Source organism: Phyllobates terribilis, unplaced genomic scaffold, assembly GCF_046119375.1.
Source record: "Phyllobates terribilis strain yellow unplaced genomic scaffold, ASM4611937v1 Scaffold_1__5_contigs__length_1240528914, whole genome shotgun sequence".
Taxonomy (NCBI): Eukaryota; Metazoa; Chordata; class Amphibia; order Anura; family Dendrobatidae; genus Phyllobates; species Phyllobates terribilis.
Genome location: NW_027362761.1, coordinates 1,025,870,112 through 1,025,894,360, shown reverse-complemented (window position 1 = coordinate 1,025,894,360; position 24,249 = coordinate 1,025,870,112). Strand labels below are relative to the sequence as shown.

Here is a 24,249-nt window from a genome sequence, read left to right as displayed (position 1 = left end):
ACATTGATTCATTAGTGAGTTAGTGTGGAAGTAGTATGTTCTTAGGTCCCCTGGTCCTTGTGTGGCCAAGTCCTGAACTCGAACCCTTGGTCTGTGTGCGACCAGGCCCTAAACTCTGCAGCCACTCCGGCAGTCCCAGACCTCTGAAGTTGCTCTAGCGGTGCCTGTACCAGTATCTGAGACCCATGTGTCTGAATGTGTACATGTCCCTGCATTCCACGTTGCCTGGACTGTTATATCAATATTCAAATCCAGTCCAGTCTGTGACTCCATGTCAGTAACCGCTCTGCCCGAGTAGCTGGAACTGCAGTAGTCTGAACGGAGTCCGAGCCTGTGTCTGTGTCTGCGAACCTGAACACCAGGTAGCTGCCTAGCTACGCCCTCCCTAAGCAAGCCCGGCCCCATGGCAGAGTGAGTCCATGAAACACGTGCGCCACCTGCTTTTTTGACAATGCACCAATTTTTTTATTACTTTTGGTTTCTGTTTTGCTATGATTCTTATTTTTGTAAATTTTAGGCACCAATGTATAGTACATTAAAAGCAGAGGTTATTCCGCAATTGTTTTATTATGCTATTTTGTGATTTTTATTTCATAAAAATCATTGTGTTTTCTTTTTTTACAACTTTATTAATTTTGGTAATATAACACAACACATTGCTATTTAATCATTATATTTAAAAAAAAATGTATGAGCATAGTTTTTAATGCAGAAAAATTGGTTCTAAAAAAACCCTCTAGACCAAAGTAGTATGTTTTAACAAAAATCAATAAGACCCTGGTTAAACATCATGGCAGACCCATCGTGGCAGGATGTGGTTCTGTCAAGGAGGCAATTTCCCCATATTAAGATTGGTACTTAAGACCACTATTACAGAGTGTGCCTTCTTATATTTAACTGACATTAAAGTCCTTCTATAGAACTTTTTTAATTTGTCTTGGCAGGATTCATACAAACTGACCAATATTGATGTTGTTGTTTATACTAGGATTTGTCGCTCCTTTTTAGAAAGGTAGATAAGGTTATGGGGTGTGAAGATTTTAAATGTGAAGCACTCAAATTTGTGTTGAGGAATAATACTGTAGTTTTGGAGACCAGTGGTATGCCTTGTGCACAGGAACTGCAATGGGCACACCAGCGGCACCGAGGAATTTAACTTGTTTCTTGCCATTTAAGAAGAATGTTATGTGTATAATTCTGACAATCCATTTGATGAATACATACAATATTGGACCAGATCTATAGATTACCATATTTTTCAGACTATAAGATGCACTTTTTTCCTCCAAAATTTTGGAGGAAAATGGGGGGTGCATCTTATAGTCAGGATGTATCTTATCTTATGGTCTTATAGTATCGGCTGTGGCTGTGGATGGGGAGGGAAGTGGCAGCAGTGGAGGAGCAGGTCACAGGAGGCAGGAGCCAGCAGCTGCAGCTAACGTGTGCCCACTGTTAAAGATAATGAATATTTACTGCCCCCCATGCCCACAGTCCCTCCCACCTCTATGCACTGAAGCTGGCAATTTATGTATTTTTCCTATTAGACTTATATAGTTGAACATTGACCTCTGGAGTCACAATTATTTATAGGGCATTGCTATAAGTTGTCCGAGGTACCTTGCTTCTTGTATTTTAATATTGTTGTTTAATAAACATTAATTTTAATAATAATTGTATTGGTCATGGTTTTGATTATCCCACCATACCTTTTGGTTTTGGGGTGTAATTTTTTCATCTGATGATATTCATAAGACAAGTCTGACAATTTTCTTGTGTATGCCACATTCTCAGTAATTTATGGCATTTCTATTATCTACATTCATAACACAGTTACTACTTTACATTTGAACATAATTATGAATATACATTACTTTGATTACACATTTGCTGGTTGTTTTGCAATTACCTGGGTTCCAAAAATGTTTTCTGTGGTCCTAATGTGTCTTTGATATTCACATTCTACAGGCTGGATTACTTTGATGCCATCTTCATTAAACACGTAGAACAAATTTCCAATTCCAAGACCTTAAAAAGAAATATACTTCAATGTCAATGTAATCTCATATATTTGGGACTACATATATAAAAATACCTAGCTAATTAGGCATAAAATCTGAGATAGGTACTGTATTTATTATTCTTTCATTTAAAACATCAAATATGTTGTTCTATTACCTTAACAGGATACTCCAGGGAAATAAAAATGTTTTCAAATTCACATTCTGCCAAAAAGTATAAGGCCTATGATGAGTTTTTGGTGAATTTTTGATGTTGTGTATTTTTGCTGAATCAAAAACGCAGCATCTTACAGTTCCAGCAAAGTGGATGGGATTTATAGAAATCTTATGCCCACTGTGCCTCTTTTTTGCTCAACGTAAACGGACCTGAGGTGCGTGTTTCAAATCCAGAACATGTTAATTTCTTTTGCTGGTACGCTGAGTTCTATGTGCAGATTTTTCCCATGGAATTGCATTAGTTGAGTAAGATTTTCAGGTAAAAAATGCACATAACCACAGCACTTGAAATAAACAGTGCTAACCACTGAGCCACCGTGCTTCCCCCACTATTAAACACAAAGCAGCTTTGTTTAAAACATGACATACCAAGAAGAGACAAAAAATGCAGCGTCAAAAACGCATGTAAAAAATGCACTTGAAGACGCAACGAAAAAGTACAAGTAGCCTTATTTACCTAATGAATGCAGAAATAATACAGAAAATCTGCAACATAAAAAACTCACCAAAAGCTCATCATGTGAACATAGCCTAAAGGTTCATATCCTTCTTACTGTTCTTATATGTTTCTTTGTGTGACTTTCTAACTATATACTGCGTCTCCATATCAAAGCACTGATGCTTATCCTAAGCGCTCCTTCTCCATTCTTGGACTCTATGTCAAAGATTAGAGGGATATAGCTTACTTCTTCCTACTGCAAGCCAGTTCCCTGACCAAACCTTATCCTTATGCGCTCATTTGATGTCCCTCTTTGCTTTCTCTGCTGTCTTAGGCTATGTGCCCACGATGCAGAAATGCTCCAGATTTTTTCCTGAGCATTTCTGAATCTCCCTGGCAGAAAAAACGCATGCGGATTGTACATGCTTTTTTCTTGCCAGGGACATGCGGATGTGAAGCATTCTTCACATGCATTTCCACATGTGGGTTGACAAGCGCTTTCCAAGCAATTTTAGCATCAATTGGAAAGTGCTTGACAACTTGGTCACACTATATAAATCCATGCAAACGGCATAGATTTATATAGTGTGACCGAAAGAATGGGAAAAATAAATATTATACTTACCTTCTGATGGCCCCCGGAGCCATTATTCCATCCGTCCTGGCTTGCCGGCAGCTCGCGGTACAATGAAAGACCTGTCGACGTTAGCGTTGCGTGACCCGTCACATGACAAAGTGCAGGTCCTTCAGTCCACTGCGATCTGCCGGCAAGCGAAGACAAGCACAAAGCGGGCCATCAGAAGGTAAGTATAATATTTATTTTTTATTTTATTCTTTTTTTTACAGGTTCTATGGTACCCGGGTTCGGAGGAGAGTCTCCTCTCCTCCAGACCCGGGTACCATTCGCACATTGAAATGCTTGGATTCAGCATGTACAGATCCAGTGATGCGGAATCCAAGCATTCCAATGCAAGTCAAAAACGGCGGCAAAAATGCAGCGCTTCCGCAAAATAATTGGTAGAGCTGCGTTTTTTCCGCAATGATAACCCGCAGCGGAAATTTCCGGAGCATGTGCACAGCACATGTGGATTATCATTGGGGAACATGGCAGGCCTTCTACCATGCTTTTTAAGCATTTCTGCAGCGTTTTTGCCACTGCGTAAACGCTTACAAAACTCATCGTGGGCACACAGCCTTATACTATCATGGGTCACATATCAGCTGTAAAGGAGCATTAGGTGAGTTTGTTTATTGTCATGGCTCATTCTGCAGACCAAGGGCATAATAAAAGATAATAAATGTAGGATGTAAAAATAATAACACTTAACTTATTGCTCACCTGTGCCGCCATCCCCGAAGCCAGCCATCTGGTTTTCAGTGCTTCTTCTTTTCCCCTTCCCTTGTTGGGCACATCCTCTTCAACCTCTTCATTCCATGCTGTGACCTCCAGCTCAACTAGACAACTCAAATCACTGCGTGCCATGCTGTCACTTATGCAACGTGCACCGTAACGTCATGAGATCATGACGTTCACTGTGATGGCATGACTCGCAGTGACATTAGTGGCCCAGTTGAAGTGGAAGCCATGGCCTAGAGTGAGGAGCCGATGAAGATGCATGTAAGGGGGAAAAGAAAAGACGCTGAGGACTGCACAGCAGACTGTGTGGCAGCCAGGAAAGGTGAGCGGTGAGGTGAGTATTATTATTCTTTTTTAACTATGTCCCCTTATTTGGCTCAGCAAAATAAGACACACAGCTGGCCATCATTTCACTGAATTTACTCAAAATTTTTGAAAATTTGAGCAATATTAATTTTCACTTGAAAAAAATGTGCTCATTTCTAGTAGTCACAAATATTAAACTTAGTTTTGGGAACATTTTACATTGATTGATTCTTCAGTATTTAACCTGATTGGACTTGAAGGCTTTTACAAAACTGCAAGGTCTACATATAAATAATGAAGTTTTATGACATCATCTTTTTGATGTTATCATTAGTGATGAGCGAGCACTAAAATGCTCGGGTACTCGTTGTTTGGGTTGAGCAAATTGGAATACTCCGGTGCTCGACCCGAGCAACGAGCCCAATGTAAGTCTATGGGAAACTCGAGCATTTTTCAGGCAGCTCCCCGCGGCGGTCTGCAGAGGGCCTAAAAATTGCCCAAATCGATGTGAACAGTGCTCAAATGACATGAGAACAGCATGGGGAAGACCCCTGGAAGAATTTCTGACTCCCAGGTCTCTGCTGTTAACAAGGTTGTCAGAGTATTACGCCACTTTTACGGACTCACAATAAAACATACAAAAACGAAACCAAAATGGATTTTCCTTGGAAATATGTTAAAGAACATTCTTTCCAGGGTAATGACTTGTATATAAAGCAGAATAAATAATCAAAACCAAAAATACTCCTCCGCAACTTGGGCTATGTTCACACGTAGCGTTTTTGATGCGTTTTTTCACATTTGCATTGCTTTCAACAAAGACAAATATATTCACTGGGAAATGTCATTTTAACATTTTACAACCATATCTGGCCATGTGGTGTGTGACACATCATCAGACACATGCATACACTGCTGAAAAGAGATGGGAACAGCATGGGCAAGACCTCTGGAAGCATTTCTGACTCCCAGGTCACTGCCTAAAAGTGTGCCCATCATAAGTGATACTTGGCGCATGTGAAGATGCCTCCTGCCATGCACCTGTTGTTGCAGACTTGAAACAATCACCATTCATGTCATTGTCCCAGCGCAGTGTTCAGTTGTCCCTACCTCATTCCTTGGAATGCAAGCGCAAGTATGCAGGCAGCCACCCACCCTCCCACAGGCTGCAATACTATACTGCCAAATTTTTGACAAGCTGCTTGCACTTGAAATGTGGTCTTTTAGGCTCGTGGAGACGGAAGCTGTCCACAGTCTTATGGTGGCGGTGACCGAGTATCCATACTCGGTCCCCAGCCGGCACTATTTTTCCCGGTATCGTGTCCGCCTTCCACAAGCACGGGTCTCACAACATTACCCATGCCCTCCCCAGTGCACTTACTGGGAAGGACCGCCTAACCATAAACACGTGGACAGGTGAATGTGCCCAGGGACGGTACGGAGCCAGTCCACAGCTTTTTTTGCTGAGATTTGTATTTAGCTCGGTGAAAGAACTGGCATAGAGGAAAACCGTATCTACTCTGGGTGTAATTTCTCCCAGGAAGTCCTCTAATGCAACTTGTTGCAGAAGCAATGGCAGCCTGTCCAACATCAACTCGCACTTGTCGGTGGTGCTTTGACACATTCACATCTTTATTTGCACATTTAATTTCATGAATACAGAGTTGGACAATGGCCTGATCGGCCATGCGGTTTGAGAAATAACATGCATAAGCATGTCCAATCCACATTAAAAAAGCAGCCATAAAGTGTTCGTGAACCTTTCCCCATACTTTTCTTAGCCAGGGCTGCATCTCGGCAGGGGTGGACGGGCCTTCCAGAGAACCGGAGACTCCTCCGGTGGGCCTTGGCTTCTCCTTCAGGAGAGTTCATAGTGCCGAGGTGAGGCCATGATGATGATAGAGGCCACCATCTGCTTAATTTTCTGTTACTTGGAATGCAAGCGCAAGTATGCAGCCAGCCACCCACCCACTCACAGGCCGCAATACTAAACTGCCAGATTTCTGGGCACCTGCTTGCACTTGAAATATGGCCTTTTAGGCTCGTGGAGATGGAAGCTTTTCTTAACTTCATGCCGGCGGCTGCTGGGTGTCCTTACTCGGTCCCCAGCCGCCACTATTTTTCCCGGTATAGTCTCCACCTTCCACAAGCACGGGTCCCACAACATTATCTGTGCACTCCCCATTGCACTTACTGGGAAGGACAGCCTACCCACAAACACGTGGACAGGTGAATGTGGCCAGGGACGGTACGGAGCCAGTCCACAGCTTTTTTTGCTGAGAGTTGTATTTAGCTCGGTGAAAGGACTGGCATAGAGGAAAACCGTATCTACTCTGGGTGTAATTTCTCCCAGTAAGTCCTCTAATGCAGCTTGTTGCAGAAGCAATGGCAGCCCGTCCAACATCAACTCGCACTTGTCGGTGGTGCTTTGACACACACACATCTTTCTTTGCACATTTAATTTCATGACTACAGAGTTGGGCAATGGCCTGATCTGCAATGCGGTTTGAGAAATAATATGCATAAGCACGTGCAATCCGTATTAAAAAAGCAGCCATAGAGTGTCCGGGAACTTTCCCCCACACTTTTCTTAGCCAAGACTGCTTCTCGGCAGGCTTGGACGGGCCCACCAGAGAATGGTGTGCCTTGGCTTCTACCTCAGGAGAGTTCATGATAGCGCTAACTTTGCAGCTGCTATGGGGCTCTTGAACGGCGGAGAAAGGTGAGCCCTCAGAATCAAATCCTCTGGTGGGCACAATGTTTTTCCATCTGAAACAACTTCTCAGTGGAAGTTGTATTTCACCACAACCATATTCTTTAGCTCGGTGAAAGGACTGGCATACAGGGAAACCGTATCTACTCTGGCTGTCATTTCTCCATCACCAGGTTGTCACACACGACTATGTCTGGCTGCATGTTCCGCGGTGAGAGCCACAGATCTGGCTGCTGGGTTTCAGCTTTCAACAACTCTGCAGCGCTGGGTGGTTTGTCACCTAAGTATTAAGCATGTTATCTTCAGCACATCCTGTTGCCGCTTGGCCAAGGCAGTGCTACAGTACTTCCAGCTTGTGACTGATGTGGTCATTTCAGAGATGGAGGCTGAAGAGGAGGAGGCTGAGGAGGATGAGGTGCAGGAGCTGTACACTGTGGGGGCAACCCTGATTGACCTAGGGCCCGCAATCTTCGGCGTCGGGAGGACGTGTTCCGTCCCAAGGTCTGACTGGGTCCCGGCTTCCACTATGTTAACCCAGTGTGCCACCAGCGAGATGTACCGTCCATGCCCACAAGCACTTGTCCTCGTGTCCGTGGTAAGGTGGACTTTCCCGGTAACTGCGTTGTTGAGGGCACGGCTAATGTTTTGGGACACGTGCTTGTGTAATGTGGGGACGGCGCACCGGGAGAAATAGTTGCGGCTGGGGACCGAGTACCAAGGGATGGCCGCCGCCGTCAGGTTGCGGAAGGCTTCCGTCTGCACGAGCCTAAAAGGCAACATTTCGAGCGCAAGCAGTTGTGAAATGTGGGAATTTAGTACTGTGGCCTGTGGGGCGTTGGCTGCGTACTTGCACTTGCGTTCCAAGGACTGGGGTATGGACAATTGAACGCTGAGCTGGGAGAAAGGACATGGACATGCTTCCTGATGCTGCTACTTGAGAGTGTGCAAACACAGGTGCAGGGCAGGAGGCATCTTTGCATGCACCAGCAGCGGAAGAATCAGTGGTGACACCCACAGACACTGTTCCTGGACCCTGGGGTTCAGCCCACAAAGTCGGGTGTTTTGCTGCCATGTGCCTGATCATGCTGGTGGTGGTCAGGCTGGTCGTTTGGCCACCCCTGTTGATGCTGGCCTGGCAGGTGGTGCAAATGGTCTTTTTGGGGTTATCAGCAGAGTCTTTAAAAGCAACCAGACTCAGGAAGACCTAACAGTTGTACTGGCAACTTCCTTCGTGTTGGTGTTATGGGGAACGGTTGCCTGCCTTCTTTCTGCAGCCACCACACTGCTTCTTCCTGCCTGTTGGGGTGCTCTGATTCCCTCCCCCTGTGTGCTGCTGTCCTCGCTCTGCATGTCCTCATGCCAGGTTGGGTCAGTTACTATATCATCCACCACCTCATCTTCCACTTCCGCACTCTGGTCCTCATCCTGACTTTCTGGCAATTGTGTCTCATCATCGTCCACCACTTGGGACACTTTCCCACCGTCACCTTCGTATGACCGTGGCTGCTCAAATATTTGGGCATCGCTACATGCGATCTCCTCTTGCCCTGCTTCAAGTGGACCGAGGCGAGAGGCCCGAATCTATAAATGGGAAAGTAAACAGCTCTTCGGAGTGTCCAAGTGTGGGATCAGTTGTCTCTGGGCACTCGGCATGGTGGGAGGAAGGAGGTTTAGGGTGAGGAATATGTGGTCTAGACTCACTGAGACTTGACCATGTGGAAGACAAGGTGGTGGTGGTGGTGGCTAAGTGACTGGAAGCATTATCTGCTATCCAACCAATAACCTTTTGATACTGCTCTGGGTTCAATAGTGGTGTTCTACGGTCCCCTATTAATTGGGACAGGAAGGTTGAGCGAGAAGATGTGGGTGTTTGTTGTGGCACAATTTCTGCTTACCCACGGCCTCGGCCTCTGCATACACCATTATCACCATTTTGTCCAGTTCCCTGTCCCTTGCCATGTGCCTTGCCCATTTTAAATGGAGGACAATATCTTCCACGCTCACAACAAATAACTGAATTTGGAGCAAATTTATATGTGATCCGTGTGACTGACAACCACAGTTTTAAATGCCTGGCCTGTAGGTAACTATTTTGAAAAGCAATCTGGTATCAATTGCTTCACTGACACACTGAAACAAATTTTTAATGGAGGCCAGAAATGGCAGTATTTTCTGAAAACGTATATGTGATCCGTGTGACGGAGAAAACACAGTTTTAAATAGCTGGATTTTTCTCGCTGTAATATGGAAAGGACCTGGCTTTATTCTGCAGTGCCAACAAGCAAATGGCACAGAAAAACGGTGTTCTCTGGATTTCTTTTTAAGCAAATAATGAAGATTAAGATCAAAAAAAATTATTCCTGGCCCCTGAGACTTGGGCCTTTGTCTATAAATATCTAACAGCATCAGAAGGCAGAACTGGAATGGAGCCTTTTGTGCTATGTGCACTGCAGTCTGCTATATACTCTGCCTATATACACTGCCTACCTGCCTATATACACTGCCTGCCTGATATCTCTGCAGATGGATTATTCCTCAGAAAGACTGTTTGTTGAGATGGATATGTGTCTCTAATATAGTCTGTACACATACAGGTGCTTCTCACAAAATTAGAATATCATCAAAAAGTTAATTTATTTCAATTCTTCAATACAAAAAGTGAAACTCATATATTATATAGAGTCATTACAAACAGAGTGATCTATTTCAAGTCTTTATTTCTGTTAATGATGATGATTATGGCTTACAGCAAATGAAAACACAAATGTCATTATCTCAGTAAATTAGAATACTTTATAACAACAGCTTGAAAAATGATTTTAAAATCCGAAATGTTGGCCTGCTGAAATGTATGCTCAGTAAATGCACTTGATACTTGGTCAGGACTCCTTTTGCATCAACTACTGTATCAATGGGGTGTGGCATGGAGGCGATCAGCCTGTGGCACTGCTAAGGTGTTATGGAAGCCCAGGTTGCTTTGATAGAAGCCTTCAGCTTGTCTGAATTGTTGGGTCTGGTGTCTCTCATCTTCCTCTTGACAAAACCCCATAGATTATCCATGGGGTTAAGTTCAGGTGAGTTTGCTGGCCAATCAAGCACCGTGATTCTGTTGTTTGTAAACCAGGTATTGGTACTTTTGTCAGTGTGGACAGGTGCCAAGTCCTGCTAGAGAATGAAATTTCCATCTACAAGCTCTAAAATTTCCTGATCGATGGCTGCGCTGACATTGGTCTTGATAAAACACAATGGACCTACACCAGCAGATGACATGGCTCCCCAAACCATCACTGATTGTGGAAACTTCACACTAGACCTCAAGCAGCTTGGATTGTGTGCCTCTCCACTGTTCCTCAAGACTCTGGGACCTTGATTTCCAAATGAAATTCTAAACTTACTTTCATCTGAAAACAACAGCTTGGACCAGTGAGCAACAGTACAGGTCTTTCGCTCCTTGGCCCAGGCTAGACGCTTCTGGTGTTGTCTATTGGTCATGAGTGGCTTGAACAAGGAATGCGACACTTGTAGCCCATGTCCTGGATACGTCTGTGTGTGGTAGCTCTTGAAGCAAAGACTCCAGCAGCAGTCCACTCTTTGTGAATCTCCCCCAAATTTTTGAATGGCCTTTTTTTAACAATCATTTCAAGGCTGCGGTTATCCCGGTTGCTTGTACACCTTTTTCTACCACACTTTTTCCTTCCACTCAACTTTCCATTAATATGCTTGGATACAGCACTCTGTGAACAGACAGCTTCTTTAGCAATGACCTTTTGTGGCTTACCCCCCTTGTGGAGTGTGTCAATGACTGCCTTCTGGACATCTGTCAAGTCGGCAGTCTTCCCCATGATTGTGGAGCCTACTGAAACAGACTACGGGACCTTTTTAAACACTTCGGAATCCTTTGCAGGTGTTTTTTTGTTAATTATTCTAATTTACTGAGATAACGACTGTAACGGGTCTGGGAGGCGGAACCTCTGAGCTACTATACAAGGGGGCGGTCCTTGTAAGGGAGCGGGTGGCAATCAGGGATGACGGGCAGGCAGTCACAGCAGGTGACCGGGACAGTCTCTGAGTGGACGGGCTGGAGGTCACGGCAAGTGACCGGGGCAGTCTCTGGAAGAACGGGCAGGAGGTCACGGCAAGTGACCGGGGCAGTCTCTGGATGAACGGGCAGGGAGTTACGGCAAGTGACCGGGGCAGTCTCTGGATGAACGGGCAGGGAGTTACGGCAAGTGACCGGGGCAGTCTCTGGATGAACGGGCAGGGAGTTACGGCAAGTGACCGGGGCAGTCTCTGGGTAAAGGGTAGGTACGACCTGTGATGGCAGAGCCTCCGGGTAGGCTAGCAGGCAGATGGTAGATGTGTGCTCCCAGGTGAGCAAGCGAGAGTCTCTGGAATGGTAGGTGGTCACAGCACGTGACAGCGAAGCCTCCAGGTAGGCTAGCAGGCAGGTAACAGATGGGCGCTCCCAGGTGAGCGGGCAGGAGTCTCTGGAAAGGCAGATGGTCACAGCACGTGACGGCGGAGCCTCCAGGTAGGCTAGCAGGCAGGTAACAGGTGTGCGCTCCCAGGTGAGCGGGCAAGCTGGTCCATAGACAGACTGACAGGAGTTGGAAGGCAGACCGTTGGACCTCAGGCTAGCAGGCAGGTGACTGGATATCAAGCAGGACAAAGGCAGCAAGCTGGCAGGAATCTATTACTAAAATTATACCATTTTCTCCAACAGCATTTTTTATTGATCTGTTAAAATTTACATTTGAATACCATTTCTGCTGGATTAGTTTTCAAGTACATGTAAAATAATAATTTACAGGTATATATATGCTCCTGGAAAATGAATTTAAGATCTATATTTACACATGGTATTCATTCCTTGCCCAAGAACACAAATTTAATGCTTAATATACAAATATGGTTTTGTCATGGTACAAGTTGAATTTTAAGAAAGCACAAAAAAAACCTTTCTCATAAGATTTATCCTCATATTTATTATAAGGACCGCAGAAAAAAAATATAGTTTAATGTCTCCATATTTGCTAAAATAAGAGACAAACACAGCTTTTAAAACAACTATTGTGATTTTTCCACACAGACTTTTCAGGAAACATTTTCGAAAATTTAGCGTTTTGGATTTCTTTTTCTCTTTACGAATTTTACTGATCTGATTAATCAATTGTATATTTGGATAGATTGAACTTTATGGACATGATGATACCACATATGTGCATACTTTTATTTCTATTATATCTTTATTTATTTTTTTAAAGAGAGAAATGAGGAATATCAAATTTTTTTATGTTTTTTAAATATTTTTCATATTTTTTTAAAGCTTATTTTTAGTCTTTGCTGTATATGTTAGCCCCCTCAGGAGACTTGAACCTATGGTCATTTGAGTGCTTGTACTAAAATGTCAATATTGCTGCACATCACTGTCTCCTTTGAAACCCAGCTATAGGTTGGTTTTGAGAGGAGCTTGGTCATGGCAGGAACATGGATCTTCAAGAAACCTCCAGCTACCATGGCAAACCATTCATGCCTCATAAGCAAGTTACAGGGCAGCTGACTGGCACATAGAATGATGCTCCCCCATGCCAGTGGACTATTAATGGCGTGTCAATGTTTGACAGTGGTATTTAAAAGGCTAACAGTCATGGGCAGTTGTCAGAGGCCAAACCTGACTGTGTGTTACAGCCATTATTTTCTGGGTATAGGGTGGGCTCATCTTTAGATAAGAGGTGAAATGAAGCAGGGGAATCTCTGGTTGAAATTGGCACCAGGCAGAATTGGAAGGTAGTTATCAACAACCTGGCTGTTAATGTTTAAGCCACAGGGAAAAAATAATAAAAGTCCTGAATAATGCCTTTATTGCTGTTAAAGGCATAACACAAAAATAATGATAGGCCAGTGGTATTTGATCACATCTTATGCATTAAGCAATTGCACACACACAAAATTTCCCACTGTTTTCTATTCTAGGACAGAAGAATAGAACGTTTTAGATGGATATTTGATCTGCAAAATGTTTTTAAAAGTCACATCTGAATTCTTCTAGATACATTAAAGAATAATTTATAATTTTATAAATTTTATAATCACCACACCAGCTCTACTATTAAAATGCAATACATATCTTAACATCAATTTGTCTCGCAAATATCATAAAAAAAATGCAACAAAAATAGTTGCAATAATTGACGCAAATTGAAAACACACTTTAGATCTGTTGAGGGCTGTTACATTGCTGGAGGTGAACCAAGTATTAAAAGACTTTCCACCTAAACTTCCTTTGCGAAAAAGCCAACGAATATGGTAGTAAGGCAGAGAATCTATTTTTTGTATATTGCTTTATTGTGGAGATATTGATCTAAGTTTGTGATAATGTGCCAGAAGAATGTGAACCATAGGGGAAGCTCCTATTCTGGGCATTGCATGACTTTATACAATACAATTTTATCATAAACCTACAGCATAATGTATGTTCTCTCCATATGATCATCACCATAATGTGGAAACACACATTGTAATTTATAAATGAATGGGAATGAAAGCAACTAATAAAACAGGCAGTACTTTATGAATACCTTCTTTGCGCCACAATATATTCGACACTGCAGCATGTATGGAAAGAAAATAAAAACACAACAGAAGCAAATAAAATGTGATTATGTAAAATATTGAATGAAAATACATGCATTTATATTGCTCTATTATAATGTATATATATCATATGAAATGACAAAAAAAGTTATAATATGATAGTAACAAAAGGCTCGACCATAGTGATGAGAAAAGATTGCTGAAACACATCACAAAGATCTTCATAATTAAACCATTACTTTTATTACTCTCTCCATTGTAGAAACTTTTTTATTGAAAACATCAAGGACATTGTTTTACAATAAAGAATATTTTCTTCAAACTTAAATAGTACTTAATCAAACAGTTGTGGCACACTAAGTCCACACATGCGTATGAAAATTCATCAGTTTTATATCCAAAAAAAATTACAATTTTATACAAAGCCCAATGTTAATGTTAATAAATACATTGGGTACATTAAAAACAGATGTCATATAGAAGGTGATGCATGGAATCAATTTTATTTTGTGGGGGGGCATCCATTGAAATATATAAGTGAGTTTCATCCATAAAATGGATCAGACTAGAGCATGTTGCAATTTTTTTTACATAAATGCCTATTCACTAACATTGTGTCTTCTGTCCAAGTGTGGTTAATAAACAAATAAAAAATAATAATAAATCAGATGTTAAACTGGTAAAGGCAAGATTAGGACAGCATTACATAAGCAATAGTTGTTAGAACTGTAGCGCTAAATGGTTATTTCTATGAAAGTGGTGGGAGAATGTCATACAACAGATGGGGCACAGATGAGATAGGAATAGTGTAAAATGTGTAAGGGTCAAATGGGCCAAAGTGTTCTTTTGCAACCCTAGGCACTAATGAAACAGATAATCAACTCATAAAGGAAATACTATCAATACAATAGAAAAATTACAGTGGTGTGAAAAAGTGTTTGCCCCCTTCCTGATTTCTTATTCTTTTGCATGTTTGTCACACGTAAATGTTTTGATTACAAAACAAATCTAAATATTAGACAAAGATAAAATAAGTAAACAAAATATGCAGTTTTAAATGAAGATCTTTATTATTAAGAGAAAAAGAAATTCAAACCTAAAGGGCCCTGTGTGAAAAAGTGATTGCCCCTTAAACTTAATAACTGATTGGGCCACCCTTAGCAGCAACAACTGTAATCAAGTGTTTGCAATAACTGGCAATGAGTCTTTTACAAAGCTCTGGTGTAATTTTGACCCACTCATCTTTACAAAATTGTTGTAATTCAGCATAACAGCCCTAGACCATCACACTACCACAACCATATTTTACTGTTAGTATGATGTTCCTTTTCAGAAATGCTTCGTTTCTTCTACTCTCACCTTGGATCGCTGGAGTCCCAGAGATTTAGAAATAGCTTTATAACCTTTTCCAGACTGATAGATCTCAATTACTTTGTGTCTCATTTGTTACTGGATTTCTTTGGATCACAGCATGATGTCTTGCTTTTGAGGATCTTTTGGTTTAGTTCACGTTGTCAGGCATGTCCTATTTAAGTGATTTCTTGATTGAGAGCAGTTGTGGAAGTAATCAGGCCTGTGTGTGGCTAGGGAAATTCAACTCAGCTTCCCAAAGTTGTAATAATCCACAGTTAATTTGTATTTTAAGGGGGAAAGGCAATCACTTTTTCACACAGGGCCCTGTAGGTTTTGATTTATTTTTCCTTAATAATAAAGACCTTTATTTAAAAACGGCATTACTTGTTTACTTTGCTTAATATTTAAATTTGTTTTGTGATATGAAACATTTAAGTGTGACAAACATGCAAAAGAATATGAAATCAGGAAGGGGGCTTTTTCACACAATTGTATATGCGTAAATAATTTTATTAGTTACTATTAATTATATACACACAACAATTTGAAGAAAAAACACCTAAAAACACCCCATTAAAACCCCAAAAAGAAAAAGCAATGTGGTCAATGGTATATCACAACATAGCAAAAAGAATAATAAATAATTTAGACTAATAATAAGTCCACTTCTGCACCATACCCATGCCATGGCCTTGCAAGCCTAGTCTTCATTCACTAATCTTCCAGTTATGGCCTATACGGTGCCTCAGCCCGACTTCATCATTGCAGTCTGAGGGTCCCACTACAAACAAACAGCTAAATGTTCCAGGATCCCCTATCTGCACCACTTTCAAGGACATCAAAGATATTCTGGCTGTGTCAAGGATCCAAAACTGCCACTTATTAATCAAGTTGCAAACTTGCTACCAAAATTTTCTTTCTTCTACACACACCCAATATGCAATATTTTTTCTTGCTTCCCTCTGTAAAACACTCTTTAGCCGTTCAAATGGGTCAGAGACTCAGAACAGTGATTAAAATCCCTAAACTCACATGAATAATTAGATGTATTAGGCCACATGCACACATTGAGTATATGGTGAGTTTTTTACCTCAGTATTTGTAAGCCAAAACCAGGAGTGGGTAAAAAATGCAGAAGTGGTGACGTGTTTCTATTACAATTTTGATCTTATTATTCCTCTCCTTGTTTTAGCTTACAAATACCGAGGTAAAATCTCACCCAAATACTCAACATGTGCATGTGGCCTTATGCCCCCACAAGATTATGTTATCCCTTCCCCTTGAATCGTAAATAACTACTGTATACAGGCAAAGGAAAAGGATCACAGATTAACAGATCATTAGAGGATTATCCTCAGAACAGTTAACTTGAAATGAGAGGTATACTTTAAAACAATTAGTCTTGTACATTCATTTAAAAATAATAGTAACTAACAATGTAGATACAGTATATAAAGAGAAAAATAGTCAGACTCATATACCATGTACATTCTGTGTACATAACCTTGAAAACCCCACTCAGGAGTGGTATGTTAGCAATGTGCAGAACATTGACCAAAAAAGCCATGAATTCTGGATTTTTTTTTCTGCAGAATGGAAACTAGAAGTTTAGAGAAATTCCAATGAGATGGTAATAGAAATAAAACATGATTTCTCAAAAATAGGAGGCAAGGAGTCATATTTTAAATATCTAGCTATCATGATTGTTGCTGCAAGATAAATAGTTTATAGTTAACAAGCATATCTTTAAAATATAAAGAGCCATTGCAGGATCTGAAGAAATCACCATTTGGGATATTAGTAAAAAGATAAGGAACTCAACCAAAAGCCATGAGTATATGGACAAGACTGCCACATATGGAAGAATTTCCTTTGCCATATCTTCTCCAACAATTTTCAGTATATGAAAAGGATATCCAACACTCCAAAGATGCACTTGAAAAACTTGTACGTTTTATTTCAGGAACACGAACATGAACATAAAAGGGCAGCATCTGTTCAGCAAAAAGCAATATTTTTCAACAGTAGGGTCTTAGTTTACAGTTATTGCTGAACAGAGGCTGCCTTTTTATGTTCATGTTTGAGTTCCTGAAATAAAAGTTACTAGTTTTTTAAGTCCATTCACAAAGTGTTTGATATCCTTTTCATGTTAATTACCCACATGTGCATGTGATCGTGCTCCTCAACAGCTAGTAGATTGCATGACCATTGAGCTAGACTTTTACTTCATTTTTTATTTTACAATATACCACATTTTTATTGGTTATTCATGAATGGGTAAAACTCCTTTGAAAAAAGATTTTCTTGAAATTCTGCTAGTGATAAAAACCCTTAGATATCTTATGGAAACAAGACAGGGTCCAACTTTACTCTATAGTATAATGTAGGGAGATTTAAATTGCTAGGAAGCAACCTAGAAGTTTTTATAAAAGGTAAAATTCCAGTTTTATATTGAAGTCAACATGTATAGGTGATTTTAGTAAATCAAGGAGATTGTACATATATTTAGGCAGTATATATGAGTTATTTTAGTACCTCACACTGCAGCCTGTGGTTGCTGCAAATATCCGCAGCAGGTCTAAGAGGCACACTTACCAGCGCCCCACCCTATATCTAGAGATAGTACATATGCATCAAATTTCCCTTAAAATTTATATGGATATAGATTTAGCTTAGTATTAGAGAAGAAAAAATTATTTGGTGTGGAATTGAATTCTACATGAATTTTACAAAAATCTGCATTTTTGAGCCATTATGCGATTAAAAAAAATTGTCATACTCACCTCACTGCTCAGCTCTCTCTCCCCAAGGCTACTCTCTACCACCCTGTAGAATTCTCCCAGGTGCCATAGCACCTGAAATTTTGGCAAAGTGCAACAGAAATGAAGATTCCAATGCAATCGTCAGGGGATCAGAAAATGGGGCAAGGACCAGAGGGAGGAGTACAATGATCTTTTTCCATTTTTTACATATTACATTTATTATTAGGCTTATTATACTCTGGGGCCAGAGAGCAACAAGGCACATTAAAATTGGGGAGAAAAACTTAGAATAGGTGAATTAAAATTTTTCTTGATCCGCTCATCTCTACTCAGTACACTTACTAAGAACACTTCTGCATTCTAGAAGCCAAAAGAATTTTGGTTCTCTGGCCAGGGGTATGACTGTCATAGAGAAAAATTATAATCCATAAAGACATCTCCATTGAAGTAGGATAACTACAGAGATCTGCTATGACCACAAATCACTAAGTCTAGGATGAGCATACTCAGAAGCAGAGAAGTACAAAGAAATAGTCTCAGACTTTCTGGAGCCAGTGGTCAGTGATGAATATTGGGGTTTGTATCAATCTGATATTTATGGGCGATCCAGTAGTGTTCAAAATAATAGTAGTCCAATATGACTAACCAGATTAATCACTGTTTTTGGTATAAATTATATTACCACATGACAAACAATTTACCAGTTAGTGCAGTAGATTCTAAGAAAACCAACAGACTCAGCATTCATGATCGGCATGTTTTTGAGTCTGTGTATTTGAATAATAAATTGTAGGGGGGTGAGTTCAAAATAATAGCAGTGTGGAGTTCAATTAATGAGGTCAATCATTCTGTGAAGGAATAGGTGTGAATCAGGTGGCCCTTATTTAAGGGTGAAGCCAGCACATGTTGTACATGCATTTCTCCTTGAAAGCCTGAGAAATATGGGTCATTCAGAAGAACAGCATACTTTGATTAAAAAGTTGATTGGAGAGGGTAAAACATAAAAAATATGCAGAAAATGATAGGCTGTTCAGCTAAAAGGATCTCCATTGCTTTAAAATCGAAAGCAAAACCAGAGAGACGAGGAAGAAAATGGAAGACTACCATTCGCCAGGATCGAAGAATTGCCAGAATGGCAAAGGCTCAGCTAATGATCAGCTCCAGGATGATCAAAGACAGTCTCAAGTTACCTGTGAGTACTGTGACAGTTAGAAGAAGCTAATCTCTTAGCAAGAAGTCCCCCCAAAGATCCACTGTTAAAAAAAGACATGTACTGAAGCAGATACAATTTGCCAAAGAACACATAAACTGGCCTAAAGAGAAATGGAGTCCATTTTGTGGACTGATGAAAGTAAAATTGTTCTTTTTAGGCCCAAGGGCTACAGACAGTTCATCAGAAGACTCCCAAACTCTGCATTCAAGCCACAGTACACTTTGAAGACAGTGAAGCATGGTGGTACAAGCATCATGATATGGGCACGTTTCTCTTACTATGGTGCCAGACCTATTTACAGCATACAAGGGATCATTGACCAGTTGAAGAGGATGTGCCCTTGAAATGGGTGTTTCAACTAGACAACATCCCTAAACATACCAGTAAACTAACAAAATCTTGGTTCCAGTCAAACAAAATTAAGGTTATAGAGTGGCCAGCCAAACACTTGTGAGGTGACATCAAAAATGCCGTTTTTGAGGCAAAGCAAACAAAGGCCAAAAAAATTGTGGGATGTAGGCAAAGCATCCTGAGCTGGAATAACAGTTGACAGGTGCCAAAAGTTGATTGACTCTATGCAACATACATGTGAAGCAGGTCTAAAAAACTGCGGGTATACAACTAAATATTAAGTTAATGTTTCGCAGAAATGCTAAATCCTCAAAAAAGGAGTACATATTGTCAGTTTGTAAAGACAAATGCAGACACTGCTATTTTTTAGAACAGCCCAATGTTCATTTTTTGTTATTTTCTATAAAGTAGATAAAATTATATACATTTCTCTTCATGTTTTGAATTATAAAAGTGTGCAAAGTTCCTAATGCATGGAAATAAAAATTAGTATAAAGATTTTGTGCTTAACTCATGTTTTTGAACACACTGCTATTATTTTGAACACTACTTTAGATTTTCAGCATCGTAGTGAATTGACGACCATATCACATTTACTCACATCGCTGTAAGACCATTCTAACATCTGCAACTTAATATCAAATAGATAGATGAAGCTATCCATGCCATGTTTCATCTCTGTAAACGGTAAAATCATGATAGGAAATATGACAACTATATCTCCCGAGTGGGACCTCCAGGGGAAAAGATATCCTGAAGGTTGGGGATCTCATAAAATCCTAAAAGATCTAGCACATTCAACGACCAGCCCTCATATGAGCTCACCAAGGGGAGGTATGTGAGCATAACCTGGATTTAATAAAAATCTGTATTTGTGTTTTGGTCATTGGTCAGTCCTGGAAGGTACAGCTTGCTGTTGTTCTGTCTGTTTCCTAAGTAGTACCTCCCTCTGCGGAGCTCTAAGCCATTTCCATGACACAGGTTTAGTACTTTTTCTTTTGTTATCCCTTTAATATCATGTGATTGTATATAACATATTGTTTTGTTCCCATTTTGTATCATCTTTGTATATTTTTTTATAAACACTGCCTACCTTTATGGATTAAATATATAAAATTTATTAGCTCCATTCCTCTTGCTCTGTAAACCACACCAATGAAGCCATATGTAATGGGTATCCGATCAGCCTGTATAAACGATTGTTGGTGGCAGCTAGTAGTTCCTTTTGTTATTGTGGAGTTGGCATTATGCATATTGGGGTATATATACAATCTACAATCTATAAAAATAATAGGGGGTCACACAATAAGTAAAAAGTGCTTGTCATACAGTGGTGTGAAAAAGTGTTTGCCCCCTTCCTGATTTCTTAATCTTCTACATGTTTGTCACACGTAAATGTTTCAGATCATAAAACAAATTTAAATATAATACAGAAATAACACAAGCAAACAAAGAATGCAGTTTTTAAATGAAGGTCTTTATTATTAAGTGAAAACGAAATCCAAACCTACAGGGCCCTGTGTGAAAAAGAGATTGCCCCCCCCTAAAAACATAAATTAACTGTGGTTTATTATATATTTGGGAAGCTGAGTTCAATTTCTCTAGACACACACAGGCCTGATTACTGCCACACCTGTTTTCAATCAAGAAATCATTTAAATATGACCTGCCTGACAATGTGAAGTAGACCAAAAGATCCTCAAAAGCTAGACATCATGCTGTGATCCAAAGAAATTCAGTAACAAATGATAAACAAAGTAATTGAGATCTATTAGTCTGGAAAAGGTTATAAAGCTATTTCTAAAGCTCTGGGACTCCAGTGATCCAAGGTGAGGGCAAATATCAACAAATGGTGAAAACATGGAACAGTGGTGAACCTTCTCAGGAGTGGCCGGCCGACCAAAATAACCCCAAGAGTGCAGCGATGACTCATCCAAGAGGTCACAAAAGACCCCATAACAACATCCAAAAAAACTGCAAGCCTCACTTGCCTCAATTAAGGACAGTGATCATGACTCCACCATAAGAAAGACACTGGACAAAAATGGCGTGCATCGCACAGCTCCTAGATGAAAACTACAGCTGAGCAAAAATTACATAAAGGCTCATCTCAATTTTGACAGAAAACATCTTGATGATTGCCAAGACTTTTGGTAGATTACTCTGTGGACTGATGAGACAAAAGTTGAACTTTTTGGAAGTTGTATGTACCATTACATCTGGCATAGAAGTAACAGCACTTCAGGAAAGGAACAGCATACCAACAGTAAAATATGGTGGTGGTAGCGTGATAGTCTGGGGTCTTTTTTGCTGCTTCAGGACCTGGTAGAGTTGCTGTGGTAAGTGAAACCATAAATTCTTTTGTCTACCAAAAAATCCTGAAGGAGAATGTGAAGCCATCTGTTCTTGATATTAAGCTGAAGCGCACTTGGGTTATGGAGCAAAAGAATGATCCAAAACACATCAGCAAGTCCACCTCTGAATGGCTTAAGAAAAACAAAATTAAGACTTTGGAGTGGTCTAGTCAAAGTCCTGACCTTAATCCGATTGAGATGCTGTGGCATGACCTTAAAAAGGCAGTTTATGCTCGGAAACCCTCAAATGTGGCTGAATAACAGAAATTTTGCAAAGATGAGTGGACCAAAATTCATCCAGAGCATTGTAAAAGACTCATTACTAGTTATCGCAAACACTTGATTGCAGTTGTTGCTGCTAAGGGTGGCCCAACCACTTATTTGGTTTAGGAGGCAATCACTTTTTCACACAGGGCCCTTTAGGTTTGGATTTCTTTTTCCCTTAATAATAACGACCTTGATTTAAAAACTACATTTTGTGTTTGCTTGTGTTATCTTTGTCAAATACTTAAATTTGTTTTGTGATCTGAAACATTTAAGTGTGACAATTATGCAAAGAATAAGAAATCAGGAAGGGGCAAACACTTTTTCACACCACTATATATAGTCCAGCCATCATTATGATAAATAGGGCATTTCAAATAAGCTGCACAAGTCAGTCATCAACCAGTATTTGTCTAAATACAGTTACCAAATGCTAGTTGGTGCTTGAAGGAGTATATGGAGACATATGAATAGAAGGGGCCAGATTCTAAAGAAAATTTAGAAAGAGGGAAGTGTTATTGGGTGCATGGAGGATGTGGAGACAGATGAATATGTAATAGGAGGGACCAGATTCTGAGGAAAATTTATAAAAAGGGAACCAGAAAGCGTTCGATTATAGTGAAGTGAGGTGATTGGTTAATCTAAAGAGATGTGTTTTTAAAGCATGCTTAAAAATGTGGGGGCTAGGTATTACTCAGATCCTCTGGGATAGTGCATTCCAGTGCATTCCAGAAAATTGGCACAGCACAATAGAAGTCTTGGAGACAGCGGTGCCAGGTTTAGATTGTTGAGGATGGTAGTCTTAGATCGGGTGTGGAATAGAAAGCACTGGTTAAGTAATAGACAGAGATGAGGGAGGAGATTTAGGGTGGTGCAGAACTGTGGAGAACTTTGTGGGTGAGAAAGACAAGTTTGTAATGTACTATGTAGTAAACTGGCAACCAGTGCAATGACTGGCACAAGATGGAGGCATTAGTGAAGCGTCTAAACAGAAATACGACCCTGCCTGCAGCTTTCAGCATGGATTAGAGAGGAGAAAGTTTTGTTAGAGGGAGACCGATCAGTAGAGAGTTGCAGTAGTCCAGATGAAAATGAATAAGAACGACAGAAAGGCCGGGGTCACATATGCATTGTTTCACTCATGTGAGAGAATTGGCTCGATTATGCTAATGACAGTTGGGTCAAACTTTGATCATAGTTTGAGCTGAGTGTCAGTTTACTGTGAACCAATTCTCTCGCATGAGAGAATTGCAGCACAGGTAAAGAGAAGATGGAGAAATTAATTTCTTCATCTTTTCCATTCTGAGAGTCCATGTAAATCAGACTACATGCACTCATAAACTTGAATGGGTACACGGGCTCCGATTTGCTGGGATTCTTTTTCATACCAAATTGGCATGACTTAAAAATAGCAGTTCTGCACTGCCAAATTGTATAACATTGGGCTGAGTGATATCTGGTAAAACATCGGCTTTCACTCGTCCAATGAATACGCTTGAGTGATCGAGCCCTTAGTGTTTTTGCATTTCAATGGTGAGAAAAGGTCGGATTCTGGAGAAGTTTTTAAAATGCAGGTAACATGAGCGAGTGAGCAATTGGATATAGGGAGTAAAGGAAAGTTCTGTGTCAAATCTAGCCCAAAGACAGCGATCGTGCATCTTGGGAGTTATGGTTTAATCACCTAAAGCAAGATTCAGTGGGTGAGCAACTTTTTCACATAATGATAAATTGGCCAATAAGGATCTTATTTTCATACATATGAATAGCACCAGCTGTTGTCTTCACACTAACTATGCACTAGGTGTAGTCCACATCCTGGATGTTTGGATGGGGATTCGCTCTTATACATTGGACCAACAGACAACGTGTATCCGTTTATTTACGAGTTCCGTTCTAATCAACTACAAGCGATGCTCCGGACAGACTTTTATTTATTTGTTCTATATTTTATAGTTAGTCTGAACTAGATGTGCTATTACTTGATTTCTAGACTATTGTTTTCCTTGCAATCTCTTCACAACAGATTCAAACTGATGTTCTCATACATGCTAATTTGTGGTTAATGTTGAATTTCTGCCATGAGGGATATGGTCTTCTTTCTTTGGCTTTTTTCATCTGCCATCTCTTGGTCATGTCTCTCACTTTACCCACCTATAATGTATTTAATACTTTTTCTATTTATTATATAATAAATGTATTTTTTCATTAAGAGCTCTATCTCTGGCTATTTTTTGAGATCTGTGCTATCTATGAGTATAGTTGTTATTTTGGTTACAATTCTCTTCCCTTTCAGTGTATTATCTTTGTGT

At 40.3% G+C, this 24,249-nt stretch overlaps 1 protein-coding gene across 2 annotated transcripts in view; it reads right to left on the bottom strand.

Annotated features, from left to right (window-relative positions):
- FSTL5 (follistatin like 5) overlaps positions 1-24,249 on the bottom strand; it is a 1,189,778-nt gene that overhangs the window by 176,446 nt on the left and 989,083 nt on the right. For both annotated transcript variants that reach the window (XM_073644479.1, XM_073644487.1), the window contains one exon: positions 1,907-2,025. In XM_073644479.1, coding sequence (XP_073500580.1) covers positions 1,907-2,025 — 119 coding nt within the window. The remainder of the gene's footprint in view (positions 1-1,906; positions 2,026-24,249) is intronic.